We start from the raw sequence: 22833 nt of genomic DNA, 5'->3' as shown, positions 1-22833 counted from the left end.
TGCTGACTGTTCCTGATCACTTTCCTCTCCTCTAAGTGCTTCAGAACTGATTCCTTGAGGACCTGCTCCATGATTTTTCCAGGGACTGAGGTGAGGCTGACTGGCCTGTAGTTCTCAGGATCCTCCTTCTTCCCTTTTTTAAAGATGGGCACTACATTAGCCTTTTTCCAGTCATCCGGGACTTCCCCGATCGCCATGAGTTTTCATGGCCAATGGCTCTGCAATCACATCCACCAACTCCTTTAGCACTCTCGGATGCAGCGCATCCGGCCCCATGGACTTGTGCTCGTCCAGTTTTTCTAAATAGTCCCGAACCACTTCCTTCTCCACAGAGGGCTGGTCACTTCCTCCCCATGCTGCGCTGCCCAGTGCAGTAGTCTGGGAGCTGACCTTGTTCATGAAGACAGAGGCAAACAAAGCATTGAGTACATTAGCTTTTTCCACATCCTCTGTCACTAGGTTTCCTCCCTCATTCAGTAAGGGGCCCACACTTTCCTTGGCTTTCTTCTTGCTGCTAACATACCTGAAGAAACTCTTCTTGTTACTCTTAACATCTCTTGCTAGCTGCAATTCCAGGTGTGATTTGGCCTTCCTGATTTCACTCCTGCATGTCCGAGCAATTTTCTATACTCCTCCCTGGTCATTTGCCCAATCTTGCACTTCTTGTAAGCTTCTTTTTTGTGTTTAAGATCAGCAAGGATTTCACTGTTAAGCCAAGCTGGTCGCCTGCCACTATTCTTTCTACACATCAGGATGGTTTGTTCCTGCAACCTCAATAAGGATTCTTTAAAATACAGCCAGCTCTCCTGGACTCCTTTCCCCCTCATGTTATTCTCCCAGAGGATCCTGCCCATCAGTTCCCTGAGGGAGTCAAAGTCTGCTTTTCTGAAGTCCAGGGTCCATATTCTGCTGCTCTCCTTTCTCTCATGTCAGGATCTTGAACTCGACCATCTCATGGTCACTGCCTCCCAGGTTCCCATCCACTTTTGCTTCCCCTCCTAATTCTTCCTGGTTTGTGAGCAGCTGGTCAAGAAGAGCTCTGCCCCTAGTTGGTTCCTCCAGCACTTGCACCAGGAAATTGTCCCCTTCACTTTCCAAAAACTTCCTGGATTGTCAAAGATGTAGTTCAGCAGGCCTCTGAGATCCACTCCCTCAGAAAAATTTCTGAAGCAGATTTTGCCTTGGGACTGTCACAGGAAAGGCTGCAAAATGCTTCCCGCCCTCTCCTGCCTCACTATGCACTGCATATGTGTATTGACTTATGTTCCTATGTGATTGATATTGCGCTCCTGTCTGGTGCTCTCTAGTTATAGGATCAGGGAAGGTTTCCAGTACCTACTATTTTAGGGCAGTTGATCATTTTAGCTGTTTAATAACATCAAAGCATTCCCTGTTGCACCTTGGCCTCCAGCTCTTGGCTTAGAAGGGCTTTTTTCCTTACTCCATTTCAGTTGTTCGGTTCTTAGAGGCTAACTTGGCAAAAGCGAGTGAGTTATAAACAGCCCTGACTGTAAGTGACAAACGTGTTTATTGCCGGTTGGGCCGGTATCATTATCACGTCTATTTCTGGCTGCGTTAATGTGCTGTGCTCCAGGCATGTTCTTCTGCAGCCTCCTCTAGAGACCTTTGCTTGCAAAAGGTGCCAGGCTAAAGCCCCAGAAGGTGCAGTGGGTTTGCTACAGAACAGGTGCAGCCCGGGTCAGCAGCAGCATACACGAAGGGAGCCAGTGATTCTTTTACTGCCACAGTCTGCTTGCACCTTCAAACCTTTCATGTATTTCTCCTTACAATACCCTGTGAGGTACAGGATCCCCGTTTATAAGGAACTGAGGCTCAAGAGACCAAGGCCCAGATTTTAAATGTTAGGCGTTGCTCTGCTCAGCACCGCAAGGCCTTTAGGCAGCTAAATCCCATTTCCAAAAGCAACTTAAGCAACCAGGAGCCTAAGTCACTTCTGAAAATGGGCCTTCGCTATCTAAGTCACGCAGACCTCGCAACACTGAATGGAGCAACGGCAAACCACCTTTAAAAATCTGGGCGTAAGTGACTTGCCCAACGTAATGCGGTCAGTTTGCAACAGAGCAAGGAACTGAATTCAGATCTCCCAAGTCGCAGGCTTTCACTTTAACCACTGGGCAATCTTCCCACCCTACATGAGCCATCAGGACTGACCCTGGGAGCGTGGAGACGGGGATGGGTCGGGGTTCGATGCTTGCTCTGCGGTTCCGTGTGCTGCGCCTGTTCTGTGGATACAGACAGCACTTCAGATGCCAGGGCTGGTAAATCCACTGCGGGGAACATACTGGACCATGATCAGGTCAAAATTCATATTCTGCAGGCAGGCCACGGTTCCCGCCTTTGTGGAATTTCCATTATCACTGATCACGGCTTCAGAAATCTAATGTAAGAATGCTCCGATTGTCTTTGTATCAGCTGCTGCCGAGCAACCCTGGCCTGTGCCACCCACGTCTAATTAGCAAACACTGGAGATCTTCAGAGCCACGCTGGTATTTTCCAAAAGCCCTAATTGGTGGCTCCGTACCCAGTGTTGGGGCTAGCACATTGGGGGAATATTTTTCCCCCCAACACATAATAAAAAGCAAATGGGGGGGGCCCTTTAGCTGCCCGGGGCCCCACTCAATTGCTTAGTCTGCTTATGCCTCACGTCGGCTCTGAATGTACCTTTAAAAGACAGCATGGTAGAGCTCGTCTGAATCCCCTCCTTTGGGAGTGCATCAGAGGGGCTGGGAGAGACCCCTTGTGTGGCCCTATAATGAAGGCTAGTATGGGCCTGGTTCTGATCCTGCACATGCCCTGTGCCAGCATGGAGCAGGTGCGGCCATGTGAAGAGGTCTGCAGGACACTTGGCTTCTGCCTGATGCGAGGGGCTGAGTGTATTTAAACTCCACTGGCTGCCCTCCACATGACCTCCCAGGAGCAGAAGCCCAAGCTGGGCTGCTTCTCTCACTTCATCACAAAGTTCCCTCTGTGGCGGTCCTGTCTCAGAGCAATCGGCCAGTGAGACGCGTCAGTGCTGGAGCCCGAGCTTAGCCAATTTCCCCACATTCGTTCCCACCCCGGCTGCCTGGAACCCCAGAAGAGACGTGCTGTCTGCCCATAAAAACACCAGATGGGCCTTGCGCATTCCTTTAATGTTTTCATGTTCCCTTGAGGACTTTATGCTGAGAGGTCTCCATGTTACTCCCCCCAACTCCACTGGCTGATGAGGGTGCTCAGCCCCTGGCTGAATCAAGCGCTTAATAAGCAGGTATATTAACCAACCGCTTTTAGTTGCTCATCCCTGACACAGCAGGTTGATCTGAATGCTGGGCTGGGGGGTCAGGACTCCCGAGTGCCATTCCTGATAGTCCTGGACTAGTTGCTCCCCTGGCTGCATGTCTCAGTTCAATGGAATTAATACCACCCTAACTCACAATGGGCTTGGAGTAAGTGTCTTTTATGCAGAGGAAGGGGCTGTGTGGGTGTGAGGTATGAAGAAGCAGAACGTAGGCAGGGATTCTGGGGCAGAGGTAAGGTTGGCTTAGCAAAGGATGACTCAGGCAACCCAGGGGCCTTCGTCAGAGCCACTTAATTGGCTGGCTCCCAGCTGCACCTTCCCCTATTCTGCACCAGCCTGGGGCTGCTGGTGGGGGGTGGGGGGGGAGGGCAACCGGTTGGTGGTGTGTGGGGAATGGGAATGTATCTGGATTGCTGTGTGGGTGGAGAAAGGGAGTTAGGGACACAGTGGATGGGATTTTCCTGTTCATCCGGTGTGGGAAGCAATCTGTGATGTGCCCCAGCCAGGCCTGGGTTAAAGGGGGGAAATGCCTGATTCCCCCAGGGACAGTAAGTCTGTGTATTGGAGGGGGGAGGGGACTCTTGCGGGGGGGCTGGGTAAAAATGAGCCTTCTACAGGCAACACACTTGTGCATTTCTAATCTGTTACTGAAATGGAGGGAGCTGGTTAATTTCAGCAAACAGCACAGAATATTTGACAGATCCCAGCAACACGAACACAAGTCTGGTCCACATTTATCCTCAGTGCAATTTTGTTTCCCGCAGTGAAGTTACACCAGGGTTGACTTTGGCTCATTATATTTAATCTTTATTATCTGAGACCAAGATCCACCTGTTAAAGGATTGGGCCATCTGCTGAGACTTGGCCAGTCCGTTCCAGACAAGCCTACAATTCCAGAGCTAGCTTTTCTTTTCTTCCTAATTTGGAATAAATGAAGGGAGCTCTGGATCAAATGTAGACTGGCTCTGCTAGTCTGGGGTTTGGGGAGGGGAGGGGAGAGGGAAAGGAAGATACAAGCAGGGAGACTCATTTTTCAAGTTGGGTACAAACCACATATTGTCTTTTGGCATGGCTGTTACTGAATGGATTCTCATCACACTAATATTCAAGCAGTGAAAAGTAAAATGCAGTCATGAGCTGGCAAGACTGTCTGTGAACTTACCACTGTTCCCTTCTGAATGGAATCAGCACTGCTCAATGGTGTGTCATATACCCTGTATTGCAAACATGAAGATTCTCTTTTACCTCAAGCAGCATGGGGCCTGTACTCTCAACCTTGTTGCCATGAAATTCCAAGTGGTTATGGAGTGTGGCACAGGGATGGCTGTGAAGTTCTCACTAGGTGGCCAGCAAGTTGTTACAATATGTATCTAGCACTGCAATTGCAGCAGGATAGGGAAGGTTTAATGAGATAAAGCCATTAGCGAGTCCATCACCAAATACATCTGCTGCAGGCTGGCTTGGCAACCTTGGACCTGGGGCGGGGCGGTGTGCGGGGGGAACTGGGGTTTCCTTTCGCAGATTCCCCTGGGATGTCAGTAAGCTCATCGCTGCAGGGCAGGGAGTGGCTTGTGTTCCACAGCCCCACCTTCTAGTGAACTAGACAGACTCCAAAGACAGCTCATTCGTCTGGAAGGAAGAAGGCTGCAAACTCTGGGGCTTGACAGGAGATTGAAGGGGGAGCTGGCGCCTCTGGCCTCCCTCAGGCAAGGGGAAGATCCTAATCCCTGTTCCTGCCCAACCATCTTGAGCAGCAAAGTTGCCAGCCATGCAGAGGCTTGCGGGAGGGCTCAGGGCGGCTGCACAGCAAAGTAGGTTTCCACCCTCCTCTTATCTCCCTTTGCCCCTTGTCCGATGCTGCCGCGGGGAAGGTGGGGGGGTGGGTAGGTGGAGATGTTTCACAGATGGCAAGGAACGAACATGCGAAGGTTGGCAAGACCCATTTTAATGGAAGCCTGACTCTCCTCTCTACCAGCACGGCGAAGTGGGGTAGGACTCCGACACAAACTCGGGATGGATGACATAGTTATCCTTTTGCGGCCCGCCGGCCTTCTGGAAGTGACTCGTGTCCCACCTGGGAAAGGAGGAAAAACCAATGGATCGTAAGCCTCACGCTCGCAGGAGGGTCCTTGGTAATCCACTTCCTTCTGGTGCTTATAAGGAGATTCCAGGGAGATTGCCAAGGGCAAGCTTTGGGAGCCCTTCTCTTTGCTGATTAACTGCAGAGCGATGCTTCCACATGCTCACCGTTTTTCTGGATCTCTGGCAGATGGGTGTGGCAGGTGAGAGACAAGTGGCTAAAAGGTGCATAGAAGCCAGTGGGAGGGACGTGACATGCTCTGGGGTTATGGGAAAACCCGAGAGAATACATCTCTGCATAGCTAACTAGCCCGTGCTGGTGTGTATCTTTTGTCTGCAGTGAGGCGAATACAAACAGCAGGCAGATGAAATAAAGCAGTGGTGGGTAACCTGTGGCCCATCAGGGTAATCCGCTGGTGGGCCGTGAGACAGTGTTTACATTGACTGTCTGCAGGTACGGCCACCTGCAGCGTCCAATGGCTGTGGTTCGCCGTTCCCAGCCAATGGGAGCTGCAGGAAGTGGTGGCCAGCATGTCCCTGCAGCTCGCAATGCTTCCTGCAGCTCCCATTGGCCGGGAACAGTGAACTGCAGCCATTGGGAGCTGCGGGTGGCCGTGCCTGTGGATGGTCAATGTAACACTGTCTCGCGGCCCACGAGCGGATTACCCGGATGGGCTACATGTGGCCCATGGGCTGCAGGTTGCCCACCACCGAACTAAAGGTTTGTTCTACCTTAGCCAGCTTCGGAGAACCATTTTCAATCCCAATTTTAGCTCAAATGACTCTACCCCACCCATGTGAACACTGTTGCTAATGCATGCACTATTTTGGTGTTTTCCTTAAAGCCCCAGCTCCTGGAGTCATGTGATTACATGAGAATCTCAGCTTTCATTTTTTAAAAATAAGTCAGTTTCAAGCCCTCCTGGTTGCAGAGAGAAGTTTGAAAATGTGACCTGAGTGGATTTGACATCAGAATGCAAATAAGAACATTTATGATTTTTTAAAAAAAACTCACAATTTTGGGGGCCTGACCCCTGATTTTGGGCTACTTGGGGTTGAATAGAGCCAGGGGTGAAAGTAATTTAAACGATTTACCGGTACGCTGGAGTCCTGAGTGGGGGCGTGGCCTCAACAGGAAGAGGTGTGGCCTCAACCGGAAGAGGTGTGGCCTCAATGGGAAGAGGTGATTTAAAGGCCCTGGGGCTCTGGCTGGGAGCCCCGGGGCCTTTAAATCACGCCGCTGCAGAGGCGGCTGGGAGCCCCGGGGCTCAGGGGTGAATTAAAGGGCCCGGGGCTCCGGCCGCCGCAGAGCTCTGGGCATTTTAAATCCCCGCTGGAGCCCCAGGGCTCTGGCAGCTGGGCTCAGGTGGGGATTTAAAGGGCCTGGTGCTCCGGCCACTGTGGGGAGCCCCCGCCCAAGCCCTGCTGCCAGAGCTCCAGAGGCGCATTAAAGGGGTCGGGGCTCCCCGCAGTGGCAGGGGAGCCCCGGGCCCTTTAAAGCGCCACCCGAGCCCCGTTGCCAAGTGAGGTGCCTATGAAAAGGTTATGATTTGCTGGTTATGATTATGCTGTCTGTATGCACGTATCATTTTTGTATGTGAAGTTATAAGTGTTGGCTCTATGCTTGGATTTCAAATGTTTCCTCCTGGGGTAACGCCCACAAGGTAACTAGCCAGCACATCTTGGAGGGACTATTTAAATGAAGTGGCTCATCAAGAAACACTTGGTTGACAATGGATCAAGGGAGACGCCCATCTATACTGAGTGGACTGTCCTGTAAACGTACTTTCTGGAGTGTAGGTAATGGCTTCCTTCAATGACTGAGGGAAACTGGGCATGAACATGTGACTTGCCCATGTGCCTCCAAACTCCATCTTGTTGCTTTAATTTTCCACAGTAAGAACAATGGGATGCCCTCCACATGGCAAAAGTTATAAAAGGCCCTGGAAACACCTCCATTTGGTCTTCAGTCCTGCTTCTTACCTCTGGAGGAACCTTGCTACAAACTGAAGTTCTGAACAAAGGACTGAATGACCCATCCCAGCAGTGGATATACTCCAGAGACTTGACTTAAGCCCGCAGTTTATTTCATCACTGCTGCAAGCCTGCACCAAGAACTTTGCCATTACTGTATGTCATTGATTCCTTCAACCAATTCTAACTCTCATCTTTCTTTTTATAAATAAACCTTTAGATTTTAGCTACTAAAGGATTGGTACCAGCGTGATTTTGGGGTAAGATCTAAGTTATGTATTGACCTGAGTGTGTGGCTGGTCCTTTGGGATCAGAAGAACCTGTTATCTGATGAGAGTGGTTGTAAAGAACCACTCACCTCTGAATCCTGTGGTTTTGTGGTGATATGAGAACTGGAACACCTGAGGAAACTGTCTTTATGTTTTCCTGTTAGCCAGTGTGGGGAAACAGGAGTTTACTTTTGTGGTTGGTTTGGTCTATCTTATAAAAGAATAACCACCAGTTTTGGGTTGCGTTTGCCCTATTTCTCAGCAGTTCGTCCTGAATTTGGCATCCTCTACTGTGACCCACGGTTACACTGTGGAAACAGGGACACCGGATAACTAGGGCTCTGGGCAGATGATGATAACAAAAGCTACTGTCACAAAGGCTAGACATGGAAACCTGTTAAAAATGGCACAAAAACTAATCCCAAGCGATAGCCGCCCTACCTCAGTAGTGTTGTGAGTCTGCAGGAGTTTCAAATACTTACGTGGGGCTTTATGATTTCAAAGCACAATAGAGACATTAACTATAAATAAAGCCTCACAGCCCTGCCCAGGTCGAGAAGGCTACCAGGCAGTGGCTACCCCTGTTTTGCAGGTGGGGAACTGGGGAGGTGAAGCATTGCAGCAAAAAGGGAACCAATCCATCTACGCACCTGTTTTTAGGTCTCCTTTAAACACTCCTAGTCACATTTATAGTTCTGGGGAATCGATCTTCTGGTCCTGGGCCCGAGTCACCATCCCAGGCTCCTGGCCTCTTGCAGGTTTTGTTTTACATCAAGGTGGCCTCTTGCGACCCTTTTGGTAACAGCTTCTCTTACCCTCAGGCCAGGACCCCAGGGTGAGCAGAGCAAACACTCCTCCTTTGTTTGGTCCCTTACAGTCCTTCATTATTTTGTACCATGAATAAAAGCATGGTGCTGTCCCTTAAAAATAAGCTCCCCCCCCGCAATCTCTGCCACTTGCTCTGTGACCTTTGGCAAGTCACTTGAGCTCTCTGTATTCCAGGGGTTACCATAATACATGCAGCCATTTGTCATGATTCACTTGAAACCCAAATGAGGAAAGATCTAGCCTCTGGAAAAGTCCAGGGCTGTTGCGAGGTTCCTGTTCTCCCCAGTGTAAACCATGATTTTTTAGAGCCACTGTGCCCTTCCCCCACCACTGAACCCAGCTTTAACTTTCTTACTTAAGGTTCATATACGGGAAAGATTGCAGCGGGTTGTGCAAAGGTGCATAGCCCATCGTCTCTTGGCTGCAGTCGCAGTATGGGATATTCCTGAAACAAACGCAAGGGGTATGGTTAGCGATAGCAACAGGCTGCCGGGCTCACTCATCTCTGTTCCCTCTTGTTCTGGTGGTCAGCGAGCTTACGTGGGAAAGATCCTTCCTGTCTCCCCACAAGTGGGGCACGGTGGTGGCATCAGCGGGGTCAGAGACGCAAGTGGTGGTGGTAGGAGTCTGGGATGGAGCAGTGATAACAGGGAGAGGACTGTCCACAGCACAGGGACTTACGTCCTAAGGGCAGGTTTTAGAGATGCCGAGCACCAGACACAGTCTGCAGCTCCTGTGACCCGGGAGGCAAGGCAGGGCTGGGGCTTTGGGATGGTCTGCACACAGGAGCAGCAGACTGTGTATCGGCCGCTCTCAAATCAGTTTGAGAGCAGCTGCCCCCGGAGATTGCAGGGGTGGCATGAGCCAGGTTCAGAAACCCGCTTAGTAAAAACTGTAATTTCTGTGTGACTGGACCCCATGGGTGATGGGCACTTTATAAACACCGAGAGAGAGACAGCCCAAGCTCTGGAATAGGTTCCTCTGTGCAGCCTCCCTGATCCAAAGCAAAATAACACCCAGAGCTGCTACTGCAACCTGTCCGCCTGCCCTTCAGTCACTAACTCCGTGGGTCAGTCCTCTTCGCGTTGCCCATTGCTCCAGCACCCTCTGCTGCCCCACAAGGACCCAGAGCTTTGAATATTTGGGTTTCCTGCCATGTATTTGCCAGGATTGCTCTCATCTCCTGTACGGAAGGTCCCACCCTTGGCTCACCCTGTAGCCACTTTCCGGTCACTGCCCCTGCCTCTGTGGCTACAGAGCTTCCGGCCAGGCTTGTGTATATACAGCATATATCCCTCTTTACGGTATTGCCCTTACCTCTGCGGTGCCAGAGGGGATGTACCTGGCTCACAGCTCTGTCTTGGGGAGCTGCAGGGCTGCTGCTGGCTACTCAAACAAAGACTTCTAGTGACTTCAGCTGGGCTCGCTGACAACTGCTCCCGCCATTGGGCGGAGAGGGAAGAGAGCACTGGGGTGTGTGTGTGGGGGGGGAAGGGGCAGCACACCAGGGGGGAGGAAAAAGGAGGACAAGAGACCTGGGAAAGTGAGGGTTGGGGAGGCGGAGAGAGCAGGGAGGCAAAGGGGAATGAGAAATGAAAACACCCCCAGGGAAAACGCAATGGACTGAGAAAGGGGACAGGCGCCAGAGTGTTGCCAACTCTCATGGTTTTGTCATGAGTCTCAGGATAATTACTAGGTTCCTTAAAGCCCCAGCTCCTGGAGCCAGGTGGATATGTGATGACTTCAGCCTTCATTCTTAAAGAAAAAGTAAGGGCTGTGGAGAAAGCATCAAAATGTGATCCCAGCGCACCCCAAAGGCTCAAAAGCAGAAGGCAAATTAAAAGGACACCCAAGCTCTTCTTTTTACATCATCTCACGACTAAAATCTGATTTTTGGTGAGCCTGACTCATGATGTTTGAACATTTGGGGGTGGCAATACGGGGAGACGAACGAGTGAGATGGGGATCTTACCCCGGGGCCGGATGGGAGGGGATGGGGGTGTGTGCCTGGAGGTGGCAGGGGGGAAGGTGTTGATCCTTTGCAAAGGGGTGTGGAAGGGCTCTGCTTTCTCTGCACTGATCCCCACCTCAGCCTCCCCTCCTACACGCCCTGGCCTCTCCTGCTCATCTCTCAATGACGTTCAGTGGTCTGGGCCCAGGGCGACAGTGAAGGCGGGGGCCGAGAACACCCATGTTTCCCTGAGCACTGCCTTTCCTTTCCCCTTGCCCCGCAATGCCCATCTGCTGGGAACAAGGGCCCGATCCTGCATGCCAAACTCTCCTTCCACCCACGGGAGCGCTGGGTGTGACGGGCAGGATCGGGGCCTGAGTTCTGACCCCCCGTGAGCCCTGCAGGAGCAACGAGGAAGGACGGGGCCGGATTATGCGTCCCGTAGAGCAGCTGAGCGAGCTCTGCCCCGCGAGGGAAGTATTATGTGCACTGCGTAACCCTCCGAACCTTACAATCTTCTCCACTAGCTGGTTGAGCTGCCTCTCGTTGCAGGGGGCTCCGTCCACGTAGTAATCCATCCCACGCATGCAGTAGTGGCGGCCAGTGCAGGGGCTGTAGTAACCTTGGAAGGGCTTTCTCCTGGGGAGGGTAGACCCGTGCCGGACGGAGGGGAGCTGGCTGCGGGATAAGCTGTTCAGCATGTTGACCACCACTTCCCTTTCTGAAACAAGAGGAGCCAAAGGGTTTGGGGAAACCCCACGGCGTTGAAATCTGGACATTCGCTGCCCTAGACGGAGACCCTGGCCCTCAAGCGTCCTGGGTACAGAGCCCGTGGCAACTAGGGGAAAACCATAGCAACCAAGGTCCAAATGGGGGGTGGGGGAAGGGAGGGTGTGTGGGCTAGTGGCTAGAGCAAGTATCCCCTGCATGTGTGTGTGTGTGTGTGTGTCTCCCTCTCGTGGCCACATGCAGGACAACAGTCTACTACTGCTGCCAGCTACTGAATTGCTTCTTTAGCTCTAGCTGCAGAGGTTTGTGCTTTGGTGCAGAAGGGCCCCGCTGGTGACCTGGGCAGGTGGGTCAATGCACAAGGGCGTGGGAGCCCTCCACAACATTTCCCAAGGGGAGTGTCCCTTTAAGAAAGCCCCCAACATCCTCCAGGATGAAGAGACTCAGCAGTACCATAAGCTACCAGTGGCGGGGATCAACCAAGCCCACCGTGCCCCATTCCCAGCAGCCCCAGGGAGGAGACACCTTCACAACCTCAGGAAGCCTGGTAACCTCAGGGGTTTCTGACCCGTGAGCTGCCTTGTGGGGTTGATGATTAGGGGAAGGGAGGTAGCTGAGTTGGGGGCAGTTAATCGGCAAGTCCTGACATCATCTTCACAGCCCCAGATGACATCAACAGCAGAGCTTATGCTCCAGAATGGCTCAACGGGCTTCCTGGCCTTTTGCAGCTGAAGGGACCCAGAAATGCTGCCTATAAAAACCTCCCAAGGAACTATCTCCCTGCTGCGCATTGCGGGACGCCTTGTGTTTCCAGCCCGCGAGGTGTTGTGTGGATTAAAGACTCCCCCACTGGCTCTTCTGGAATCTTTGTTCTCTCAAGGTAAGGTTATAGGAGGACCCAGTACAAGTACCGTAATTATTGAGCCGGTCGGGTTTCGGCGGGTATTGCATGGGCATCCCACGGAGAATGGTCTCCATCCCTGCTTCCTGCAAGGAAAGATTTCAGAGCCTTCATGTATGTTCAGCAAACTTGCAAAGCCCCGTTTGTCCCTGGATCAGGAAAGCGCAAGCCTCCCTCACCCTGCCCTGCCCTTGCCCATGGGCGGTGAGGGCAGGCGCCATCCTTTCCTTGGCCTCTTTGCTGAGACCGCCAGTGTCGATGCTGCTCAGTGAGCCGGTGGCTTTTCTGACGTGGCGGACGCTTGCCCACTGGGAACTGGGCCAACACCGGAGTCATTCCCTAGACTCCGGCGAACCTAGAGTTACCTTGGCCGTATCCTTCTGCTTCTATTGCACAGAACTACACAGCACATGTGCCATGAAAATGCCACAGCCACGGATCCATAGGCAGCGCGGGACTCCTCCATTTGGGGAGGCTGCATGTGCCCGGACTGTGGCCCTGCCCCGAGGCCCACACCTGATCAGTCTCCTCCCCCCGAAGCCCCGTCCATGCCCCACTCGGGCACCTCCCAAAGCCCCCCCCCACTGCTTGTACCTCTTCGCCCCCAAACCCCTGTGCTTGCCCACCAGTCGGCCAGCTGAGTCGGCTGGTTGCCCACCGCTTGTGTGCACCTCTTCACCCTCTCCCACGAGGCCCCCATGGGGGCAGCATGGGGATGGGAAGAGGCAGAGCTTCCAGGGAAAGTGATGAGCGGGAACAGGGCCTCGGGGCGGAGCGCAGGCTGGGCCCCGGCTGGGGCGCCCGCCCTTCCAGTGGTGGCATGCTCCAAAGGCAATGGGCGGGCTGGTTGGCAAGGCTTAGCCTCCCCTGGCCTCTTATACCCACCGAGTTTGCACAGATCCCAGCTACAGCTATTTGCTGTATCTGAAACCCTGTCTCTGAAAACACAGCTCTCCCTACGGAGTGGGGAAAGTCTTCTTGTAGCTGGAGCAGCTCCTCGCTTCCTTCGGGAGGATGGTCTAGAGCCAGACGAAGACAGGACTTCGCTTAGCGTGCAGGGGGACTGACTCCATTTTGCAGTGTTGAGCGGTTGGAGATGCCCTGCAGGAAGGCGCTAGGCAAGTGCAAAGAAGTATTACACTGGATTTTGACCTGGGTTATTAAGGGTGAAATTTGCAAAGCAAAGAGTGGAGCAGGAGCTAGCTGTACAATTCTTATTTGACAATAGGAGGAGACATGGACGGACATCCCACAGGTCGTCCGCCACAACCTGCCTAGGGACGAGAAGCAGGCACGTTCTGGAGGTCCAGGATTTACCTTTGGAAGCCTGGGGAGGTAGTTGGTATATTTATTCCACCCCGCGCTGTTGTAGGGGCCTGTCCTCCACGTTGCATACTTGTCTCCACTGACAAAAGCTGGATTGTACTTTTCTGAAATGTAAATGGACAAACAGACAAACATTTCCTACCAGGGAGGAAGAAAACGGGATTCGCAGAGTCCTAGATGGCAAGGCCAAAAAAGACACTTAGACCATCTAGTCTGACCTTCTCTATTACATGGGCTGGAGAATTTCACCCAGTTCCCCCTGTACTGAGCCCAACAACTTAAAGCATCTCTCCCAGAAAGGCACCCATCTTTAGGGTGACCAGACAGCAAGTGTGAAAAATCGGGACGGGGGTGGGGGGTAATAGGAGCCCATATAAAAAAAAGCCCCAAATATCTGGACTGTCCCTATAAAATCGGGACATCTGGTCACCCTACCCGTCTTGATCGGAAGACATCAAGGAATGGAGAACCCACCCCTACCCTTGATAGTTTGTGCCAATGGTTAATCACCATCACTGTCAAAAAGTGTCATTTCTAATTGGAATTTGTCTGGCTTTAACTTCCAGCTGCTGAGGCTTGTTCTGCCTGACTCTGCTAGATTAAAGAGCTCTTGAGTGCTGGATATTTTCTCTCAATGAAGGTGCTTAGACACGGTAAATCAAGTCACCTCTTCATCTTCTTTTCGATAAGCTAAGCAGACTGAGCTTTCTCAGTGTCTCACAGTCAGGCTTCCTCCCCCTCCACCCCCCGAATCATTTTTGTGACTTTTTGCAGCACCTTGTCTGAGTTTTCAAAACCCTTTGCACCATGTGGGCACCAGAGCTGGACCCATGCTCCAGTACTGGTCTCACCAATGCTGTAAACCCAGGGCAAATCACCGCCTTTCCCCTACTCACTCCTCGCACGTTTATGCGGCCCAGGATCACATTCGTCCTTTTGGCCCCTGCAAACTGATTACCGTGTAGCTAGCCAAAAGCTTCTGGGTGCGGGCTGGGTTCCTTAACAAAACCCAAGGCAAACAGCCCCGCCATCCAGACTAACTCAGCTCCAGCCTGTCCAGTGTGCGCCGGGGAATCTCAGAATGCTGGAGGGACCGGTGTTGGTGACTTCGTAGGTGCCACCGTCCCCACATGAATTAGACATTAATCAGTTCCACACCATGGTGCAAGGGATTCAGGGATGCTGGAGGTGCTTTCTTTTGGATGCAACATACAGCTGAGACCCTGACCCCTCATGGTCTTTAACGAGCCTCTGGCACTGTTTGCAAGAGAAAGGATGCTAACCCCAGTGTCCTGGCTAAATTACAGCTCAGGGAGTGAATCCTGCCCACCTGAAGTCTCTCTTCAGTGTCAAGTAGATTCTTCCTCACTTTCCATCCTCCACTGTGGTCTAGTATCCCCGTACATTGTTACACAGTTGCCGTGTTCCTCACCAGAGGTGGCTGCTGTGCAGTGGTGGGTTAAGTGAGCTCTGGGCAGATTTTGTGCATCAGGTGGTTACACTGGGGGCCGGAAGGCACTACAAAAATAGACAGTGGGGCACCAGCTAATGCTGCACTTATTTCTTATTCTAAATAACTGTAGTCTCTCTGGTACCGCTGTGTGAGAACTGAGTCCAATGTGGACTTCTGAATAGCACGTGCTCTGCAGCCCCGCGGCATGGTGGGCCTTCCACTCAACAGCAGGCTTCAAGAACAGCAGCAGACAGTGCCGCTGTCCGAGGGTTGCTGCGGTGAGCAGGGCCGGAGAAACTAGAGCAAGACTTGCAACAATAGGGGCCTAGCATCAGCCTCCGAGGGCCTTATTTAGGGACGTAAGTCAGTGGCGGGAAGCTGACGTCAGTGGGAGCCCAGCACTTCGGAAAAGCAGGAGCTTAAATAAGGATTTAGGAGCCTAGCATTGGGCTCCTGTGGTGGAAACTCTTAGCCTAGGTGCAACAGCAACATCCAACAGCCTTGTGCTTTAGAACAGCCCTTTTGATGAGTCAGCAGCCGGGGTGAGGTCCAGGGAGCCTACCAGGGAGCCATGAACTGCACCTCTCCAGGGTGTTGCTGGCCTGGCTGTGAGGGCCAGAGGGAGAGAGGAACCACGCTGGGTTTTTTAAAATCAGCTTCCCTCCCTCCCCACTAGCCCTTTGCTTCTCTTCCCATTTCTAGGACGAAGATGGACCTCCCAAGCCGGGGGACGCAGCACTGACCCAGCACCTGCAGAAGCCAGGGAAGTGCAGTCCATGGTGGAGCCCCGCCTGCCACACTGCGGGGGCCAGGGAGCAGCACCCCGGCTGCCCAGCAAATAGGTCAAACCTGGACGTGGCAGGAAGTGAAAATGGCCATAGCCTATCTCCGCCCGGCGCAGGATTGCTCTCCGCCCACTGGGCTCCGGGGCTGTGCCCAGTTCAGTTGGCAATGAGGGTCCCACCCTTCCCCTGGGAGACGATTCCACACCTTGGTACGTCTCTACCTCTGGAGGCTTTTCCTGCTGTTCGGCCTCAATCCTCCTTCAGGTAATTTCATCCCATCGTTCCCAGTTAGACCCACTGCCCCAGCGAGCCCTTCCCCGCTGCTTGATGGTTATACCCTTCAAGTACATGCAGGCGGCTGTCCCTTCTCTGTACCCCTCAGGTGGCAGGAGCAGGCGTACAGGTGCCCACAGACAGTCCCATTTGCCCTTCCCTCCTGGGGGCAGAGCGAAGGGCCAGCTGGGAGGAGAGCAGAGGCAAGTGGACCAGCCTGGGGCTCTTCAGAGAGAACAGGGGAGCCTAGCTAGCCAGCTTGACTCCATGCCAGCTGGGGTGCTGGCTAGCCCCAGGTGAGCTCCCCTTCCCTGTCCCCTCCCACCCTGAGCCGTAGTAATAGGGAGGCAGAAGGTGGGGGTGGGGGGAGGAGGGGAGTTTGCAATCAGGTAGATGGGGAAGGGGAGCACCGTGCAATGGGTATGCACCATGGGGAGGGGCAGACCTCAGAGGAACGGGTGCAACCTCAGTGTGGGTTTTGAGGTTCCTGGAATCTAGGGCTGAGACTTTCCAAACCACCCACGGAGGTCTGGACGCTGGAATCCTATTTATTCTCATGGGAACTGGGAGTCCAAATCCTTTGGCCAGCTTGGAATATCCTGGCCTCTGCACCTGGAATCTGGGCACTGAGGCCAGCTGGCCCAGGATCCAGGGGAGGCTGGATGCATCCTGGACTGACTTGTGAATGGTCTGTGGCTGGGCCAGACCGGCCACGCCTGCTCCCTCAACGAGGTACCTGGATCTCAGCATCAGAGAACCACACAGGGAGCCCAGCCGTGAGAGAGCTGCTTCCCCACCGTCAGTGCTGAGCCAAGAGCCTGGGTCTCTGCACTGGGGAGGAAGGGGCTGTATGAGGGGAAACTGGACTGGGAAGGGTTTCTTGCAGGAGCAAAGGTACGAATACAAAGGGTGGGGGACTGTGCTTGCTCCTGGCGGCCTTTGCTTGTACCACAGCCTCCTGGCCTGCAGCAATGGGGGGAGGGATAGCTCAGTGGTTTGAGCATTGGCCTGCTAAACCCAGGGTTGTGAGTTCAATCCTTGAGGGGGCCATTTAGGGATCTGGGGCAAAAATTGGGGATTGGTCCTGCTTTGAGCAAGGGGGTTGGACTAGATGACCTACTGAGGTCCCTTCCAACCCTGATATTCTATGATTCTATGAACCCAGGCAATCTGCCCCTGTTCGACACCCCGAGACCCACTCTTCTTTAGGAACCCCTGGGCTCTGAGTGCAGTTCCCATCACCGGGTGGGAGCACGCTATGGACGAGCTGGGAGAAGCGGGACAGGGAGCTGGGCTGTGAGGCAGGTGGTTTAAACAATCCCGCAATACCTTCGGGTCTGGTTAACCAATACTTTTCTGGCCTATAGGCTGTTGGTTCTATCGTGTTCTTATAGGAATATTCCTGCACCGCATGCTTAATCATCTTCTCCAGATGAGCTTGGTTCACCTGATTTTCCACTCGGGGCACCGTTAACCCCTAAAGGCAACAGAGAGTTGGGAACGAAATCAGTTACATGTTGCAATGATACCAGCTTGCCCTTTGCAAATTCCTCTGTGATTGGGATAAAGCCAACTAAATGCAAGGCTGCAGTGAAGGGGGAAAGTCCATTGGCATCAAGGCGTGTCATGGCTGTTTATATGCTCATCACCATGGCCACCCAGAATGTCACAACAAGATCAGGGCTAGAGCTGAAAACCTCATTCTCAGAAAGCCCCTGCACTTGAGTAAAAGGCAACTCACCTTCCGTAGTTAGTCATATAGGGCCTATGACACACAGCTGAGCAGTTTTGGTTACAGCCAGTAGAAGCTAGCTGTGTCCTATACCTGTTAGCTAGTTCAGTATGCAAATCTGAATGCTCTTCTTCTTCAAAGTATATAATGGCAACACCTGACGCTAACATGGCGCTTTTATCCATAGGTATCAAAGTGCTTTGTAGAGGTAGGTTCCCTACTTTTATTTTTGCAGGTGATGGAATTGGAGCCAAAAACCAAAGGAGGAATCAGTGTACTGCCAGGATTAACGTTTAGAAACTCCTAGCTTCCAGGCTTACCACTAGACCAATAGTCACATGGGCTGAAAACAGCCCCACTACAATTCATTTATGGATTCCCAGTGGCACTGTCCATGCACACAGGAATGCTTGTTCATTTGTCATATGCACATGAACGTGTAAAAGAACCAGTGCCTGCAAAGAGGAAGTTTAAAAGCTCACTAGAACTCAGCCACTGCCCTGGCTTGTTCTGGATATTTTTGGGTTACTCTGGGATGCCGTGGGTTAATGCTTATCAGTGTGTGTGCAGTGGAATCATAGGTACTGCTTTGGCATCCCACAACGCATGATGCTGCATCAAAATATTGTCCCGTAACAATGGAGCCTGGTGCCATTTCACCATCTCTGGAAGTGATGTAAGAACATGTGAATGTCTCCTCTGTAGGGAAGGTAGTATGGCCTACTGGATAGACACCAAACTAGGCTTTAGAAGAGCTGGTTCAAATCCCACCTGTACATAAGTTCATGTCTATTTCCCTTCCCACCTTTGGGCTGTCCTGTTTATTGAGCTCTTTGAGGCAGGGATTGTCTCTTTGTCCAGTACTCAGCACAAGGGGGCCTCTACATGCCAGGAAAATGTAAATAGGAATAAAAGCACTGACCTCGTAAGCAGGGTGATCTCAGAAATACCAAGTCGCACAGCAACCATAAGGATGTCACCCACTGCACACGCAAAATGACCACCCACGCCCTCCCTCTTAAGTGCCCAGAAATGTCCTTTTAACTAAAGCCCCTGCAGCAAGCGCAGGAAGAGCCCCTGTAGCTTTCCTCGGCGACACGCTCAGCTCTCTCCTAACCCACTTCGCTGAAGCTTTTCAACCATAATCCACTAAAAACATGCACAGACACGCACCACACTGCACAGCAGGCTGCCCAGGGAACGGCGGTTTGAACCGGATTGGCTGGGTCTTATTTGCATTGCATGCTCTCTGGACCCAGTACAGTGGGCCCCATCCTGCCACCGCCGGGAGACTCAACATTGGCTTCAACATAATGTCAAAAATCTCTAAACTCATGACTGGTGTGGAGAAAGTGAATAGGGAAGTGTGATTTACCCCTTCTCATACCACAAGAACCAGGGTCACCAACTGAAATTAATAGGCAGCAGGTTTAAAACAAACAAAAGGAAGTATTTTTTCACACAACGCACAGTCAACCTGTGGAACTCCTTGCCAGAGGATGTTGTGCAGGCCAAAACTATAACAGGGTTCAAAAAAGAACTAGATAAGTTCCTGGAGGACAAGTCCATCAAGATGGTCAGGGACACAAACCCATGTCCCTGAAGTTCTGACTGACAGAAGTTGGGAGTGGATGACAGGGGATGGATCACTTGATAGTTGCTTATTCTGTTCATTCCCTCTGAAGCACCTGACACTGGCCACTGTCGGAAGACGGGATACTGGGCTAGACGGACCATTGGTCTGACCTATTATGGCCCTTATGTAACACAATCAGCCCCTCTAGCTTTTCAGTGCTTGTAAAGAGCTGAGTACCCCCGATCAGTAAATAAGGATGTACTTAGACACACCACCTTTACAAAAACAATTGCAGAGATTTTACAATCTCCTTTGAACTGTGGCACTGGGCACCTCAGCAGACCCTTCCTTTGGGGAGCAATTTATTAACCCTCAAGGCAGGTCATTATTATTAGCCCCACTTTACAGATGGAAAACTGAGGCACAGTGAGGGTAAATGACTTACCCAAAGTCAAACAGCAAGTCAGCAACCGAGCTGTTTAGAGAAACCAATTGTCCTGAGTGCATAGTCCCCTGCTCTGCTCACTGGAGAGCTCCCATGAATAGAACCCAGGCGTCCTGACTCAAAGTCTCCTGCTCTACTCACTAGACAATACTGCCAGACTCCGCCTGAAAATCTCCAACTTGTTCTGTAGCGAACGAGGATGGGCAGCAGCACCAGGGTGCATCAGCAGGAATTCATGCACACCTGGATAACCTGCTTCATAGGTGGGAGGGCTTAAAGCTGATTGGTATAGCTAATCCTGTAACCAAGGGCTATATGCAAACCTTTCCTTCCCTCTGCCAGTCCCCTGCCATCAAACCCCTCCCCTCTCCAAATCAACAAGGGTGGGAATGCCACACAGGAGCAATGCACAATCAAAAATAAATAACTGCAAGTCAGGCCCATGCTATACACCCAGAACAAAGCAGGGTCAGGGGAACAGCTGAGGCAAGTCAAGTCGGGACCCATTTCTGCAGGCTGCAGCCTCTCTATTGTGGCCACATACGTGAGCTCGAACACTCCCCAACCCAGAAAATACTTGCCAGCCTTTCAAGGAGACATGAGGGTGATGGATAACTTTAGGAGGGGGAGCTCCTGGGAGGTGTGACCTGCAGTTCCCTAGGTTTCTTTTTAATACCAATATGGCAGATGCTTTAATTTCACTGCAAGATCACCGCATGCCTAGCTGGCTGTGCATTCAATGGCAAAAAAGCAGAGGATCAGATATACAGCCTGGCTGGAGATGTACGAATTAGCATCAAAGTTGATGACATTTAATTCAGCACACAGTTTAATGAATGAATGCTTATCGCACTTCGGGAGGTAGGGGTGGCGCTATGTAGCAGGGAAGTGATGCTACTGTTATCGTTGTAAGATCTGGGTGCCTTCAGACACATCTGGGGCCAGAGCCACCATACAACCATGCCAAGTGGGGCTCAGAAGTCTGCTGGCTGTCAGAGAGGCAGGAAACAAATGGAGTTTGCAGGTCTCTCCCTGGGTCCGGATTTGCGCAATGCTCAGCTAGAGGGCTGCAAATGCATCGGACAGTCTGGGGGTTTGCACTCTCAGGCTGTTCAACATTTTAAAAGCAACCTTCTTGTGAGAGGGTCACCACCACCTCATGGCATGGGTGATCCTGCAGCAGCCCTGCCTCAGTTTCCCCTCAGTGATTAGCCCTCCCACCCATGCTCAGCTAAGCCATTAACAATAAGTCCACCCCTTCCAGGGTATACAAGCCCAAAACCAAACACAGAGTCTTCACACCAGTTTCAAATGGGGCCCGATCCCACTTTCAAAGGGGCTAGTCCATCTTCAGTAGCTCAGATGCTCTCCTGCCCATGCTCTGGGCTCAGCTTTCATCCTTCCAGGGCTCTCTTTCATCTCTCCCACCAGCCCTTCCTGGGCTCACTGCTCCCTCCTCCCATGCCTTCTGTCTTGGAGTCTTTCCCTGCTTTGGCAGGCCATTTCCAGCCCTACCTAGCTGGAGTCTCCCCCCAGTGTCACAAGGTCTCCTACCTCCCTGCAGACCTCTGCAGACACCTCCATCTCCCCCTGCCTAGTCTTCTCCCTCATCTATCCCACAGGCCTGGTCAACTCACATGCCCCATTTTCCCCACCTGGGGAAGTGAGTTGGTGTCACAGGTGGGAACGGAGAGACCCACCCCCACTGTTAAAGGACCAGTCACCCTGTGACCTCCCAGATTGGCAGGGGAACCATGTCTCCATGTTAAGGTCCTGCCTGCCCTGCTCCTTCTGCAGCAGCGAGCACTGTGGGTAAGAGGTGCCCCAGAAAGCAGACTGCATTGCTATGATACCGCAGTGCTTCCTGAAGGCTGGACGAGACGGGCAGGGCCCATGTGGGTGGGGTGTGGAAAAGGCTTTCGGCTTGGGGACCGCAGGCTACGTCCAACCACGGGGCCCATGAGACCCATACCACTGCCCGTTTTTTCAGTTTCAGTCTGGTCCCTTGCTCTGGGCCCTGTGGCTCTGTTTCCTTTGGGGGCTGTCGTGTGTGAGCGCTGGTCGGAGGAGGGGGTGGGCCAGTGGTCTCGGAGAAGATGAATCCAGGCAGCTCTCAGCCAGCATTTATTTATTATGCTTTGTACTGTCAGACAAAGCACTCCCACCCCAGGCTCTTTAAAATAAAGAGCAGCCATTAAATAGACAGACACCCTTCATTGACACCAGTGCACAATAACCTCAAGTCCCATCAAAGACCTCCCCCCAGTAAATCCACCAAGAGCCTCCATGCACCACCCCACCTGGCAAAGAGCCCTGCAAGCCAGGGACCAAAGATGGGCCTGCCACAAAGGCATAAAAAGCACAGTGCAAGAGAGTCAGCCAGCCAGCCGGGTCTGCTGTGTAGAATTCAGGCAAGAAAGGGAGGAATTGCTGGTCTGTTACTCGGAACAGCAGACAAGTCACGAGGCCAACAGATGTACGTTTCCAGTGCCGCTTGCTGGATGGAACTGGGCCCATGTATGTGGCTATCATTCCTTCTTGTGCCTTAAGATCCACAGAAGATACAGGCCCAGATCCTCAAAGATATGTAGGTTCTTAACTCCCTGGGAATTAGGTACCTAAATATCTTGGAGGATCAGGGCCATGAGCCCTAGCAGATTCATCGATTTAAAGGCCAGAAGGGCTCACTGTGACCATTTAGGCTGGTCTTGTGCATAGAACAGGCCAGAGAATCTCCCCCACTGATTCCTACGTCAAGCCCATAACTTCTGGTTGAGCTACAGCATATCTTTTAGAAAGAGACACCCAGTCTTGACTTAAAGGCTTCAAGTGGTGGTGAATCCATCCAGTAAATAGTACTACGTTCTCCTTTAACTAGGGTGTAAGAGACCTGAGCTGTAACCAAAGGTCCTGGGGTTTGTCCCTCTGTGGGGTGAGCTGCTCACAGGTGTGTCTGTTGTACAATGGTGACCCCAACAGACAGGAAGGTGAAAGAGGGTCAGATCCCTCCCAGTGCCCAGGAGGAGAGAAAAAAGAGATCTGTCAATCTGAAGGGAGAGGGTGTGAATTGGCCTAAGGACAGGGGCTTGGTGAATGGAAGAAGAATATGATACTTAGCTTATATAAAGCATTTTTCAACGGTAGATCTCAGAGTGGTTTACAAAGGACGGGAGTCTCATCCCCTTTTGCAGATGATGAGGATAGATTTTAGCTC

The 22833-nt window shown here is 52.1% G+C and overlaps 1 protein-coding gene across 4 annotated transcripts; it reads right to left on the bottom strand.

The window, feature by feature from the left end:
- Positions 1-5177: 5177 nt before the first annotated feature.
- Positions 5178-19709, bottom strand: SPMIP6 (sperm microtubule inner protein 6). Of its 4 annotated transcripts, none has more exons than XM_074953869.1 (7): positions 19620-19709; positions 17196-17343; positions 13347-13459; positions 12040-12115; positions 10907-11120; positions 8804-8893; positions 5178-5372 (listed from the first exon to the last, which is right to left on the bottom strand). In XM_074953869.1, exons 2-7 carry the CDS (start codon positions 17287-17289, stop codon positions 5267-5269), a joined length of 693 nt encoding a protein of 230 aa, XP_074809970.1. In that variant the 5' UTR covers positions 17290-17343; positions 19620-19709; the 3' UTR covers positions 5178-5266. The 4 variants fall into 4 exon arrangements, with proteins under 4 accessions (XP_074809970.1, XP_074809969.1, XP_074809972.1 ...); XM_074953868.1 differs by lacking the exon at positions 19620-19709 and adding an exon at positions 18521-18729; XM_074953870.1 differs by lacking the exon at positions 19620-19709 and adding an exon at positions 18521-18729 and having other exon boundaries at positions 5236-5372; positions 10912-11120.
- Between the last annotated feature and the right edge of the window lie 3124 nt (positions 19710-22833).

The sequence above is a fragment of the Natator depressus genome, chromosome 5, assembly GCF_965152275.1.
Source record: "Natator depressus isolate rNatDep1 chromosome 5, rNatDep2.hap1, whole genome shotgun sequence".
In the NCBI taxonomy this organism is placed as follows: Eukaryota; Metazoa; Chordata; order Testudines; family Cheloniidae; genus Natator; species Natator depressus.
The sequence above is the reverse complement of the archived record's forward strand: the minus strand, read 5'-3'. Positions and strand labels throughout refer to the sequence as shown.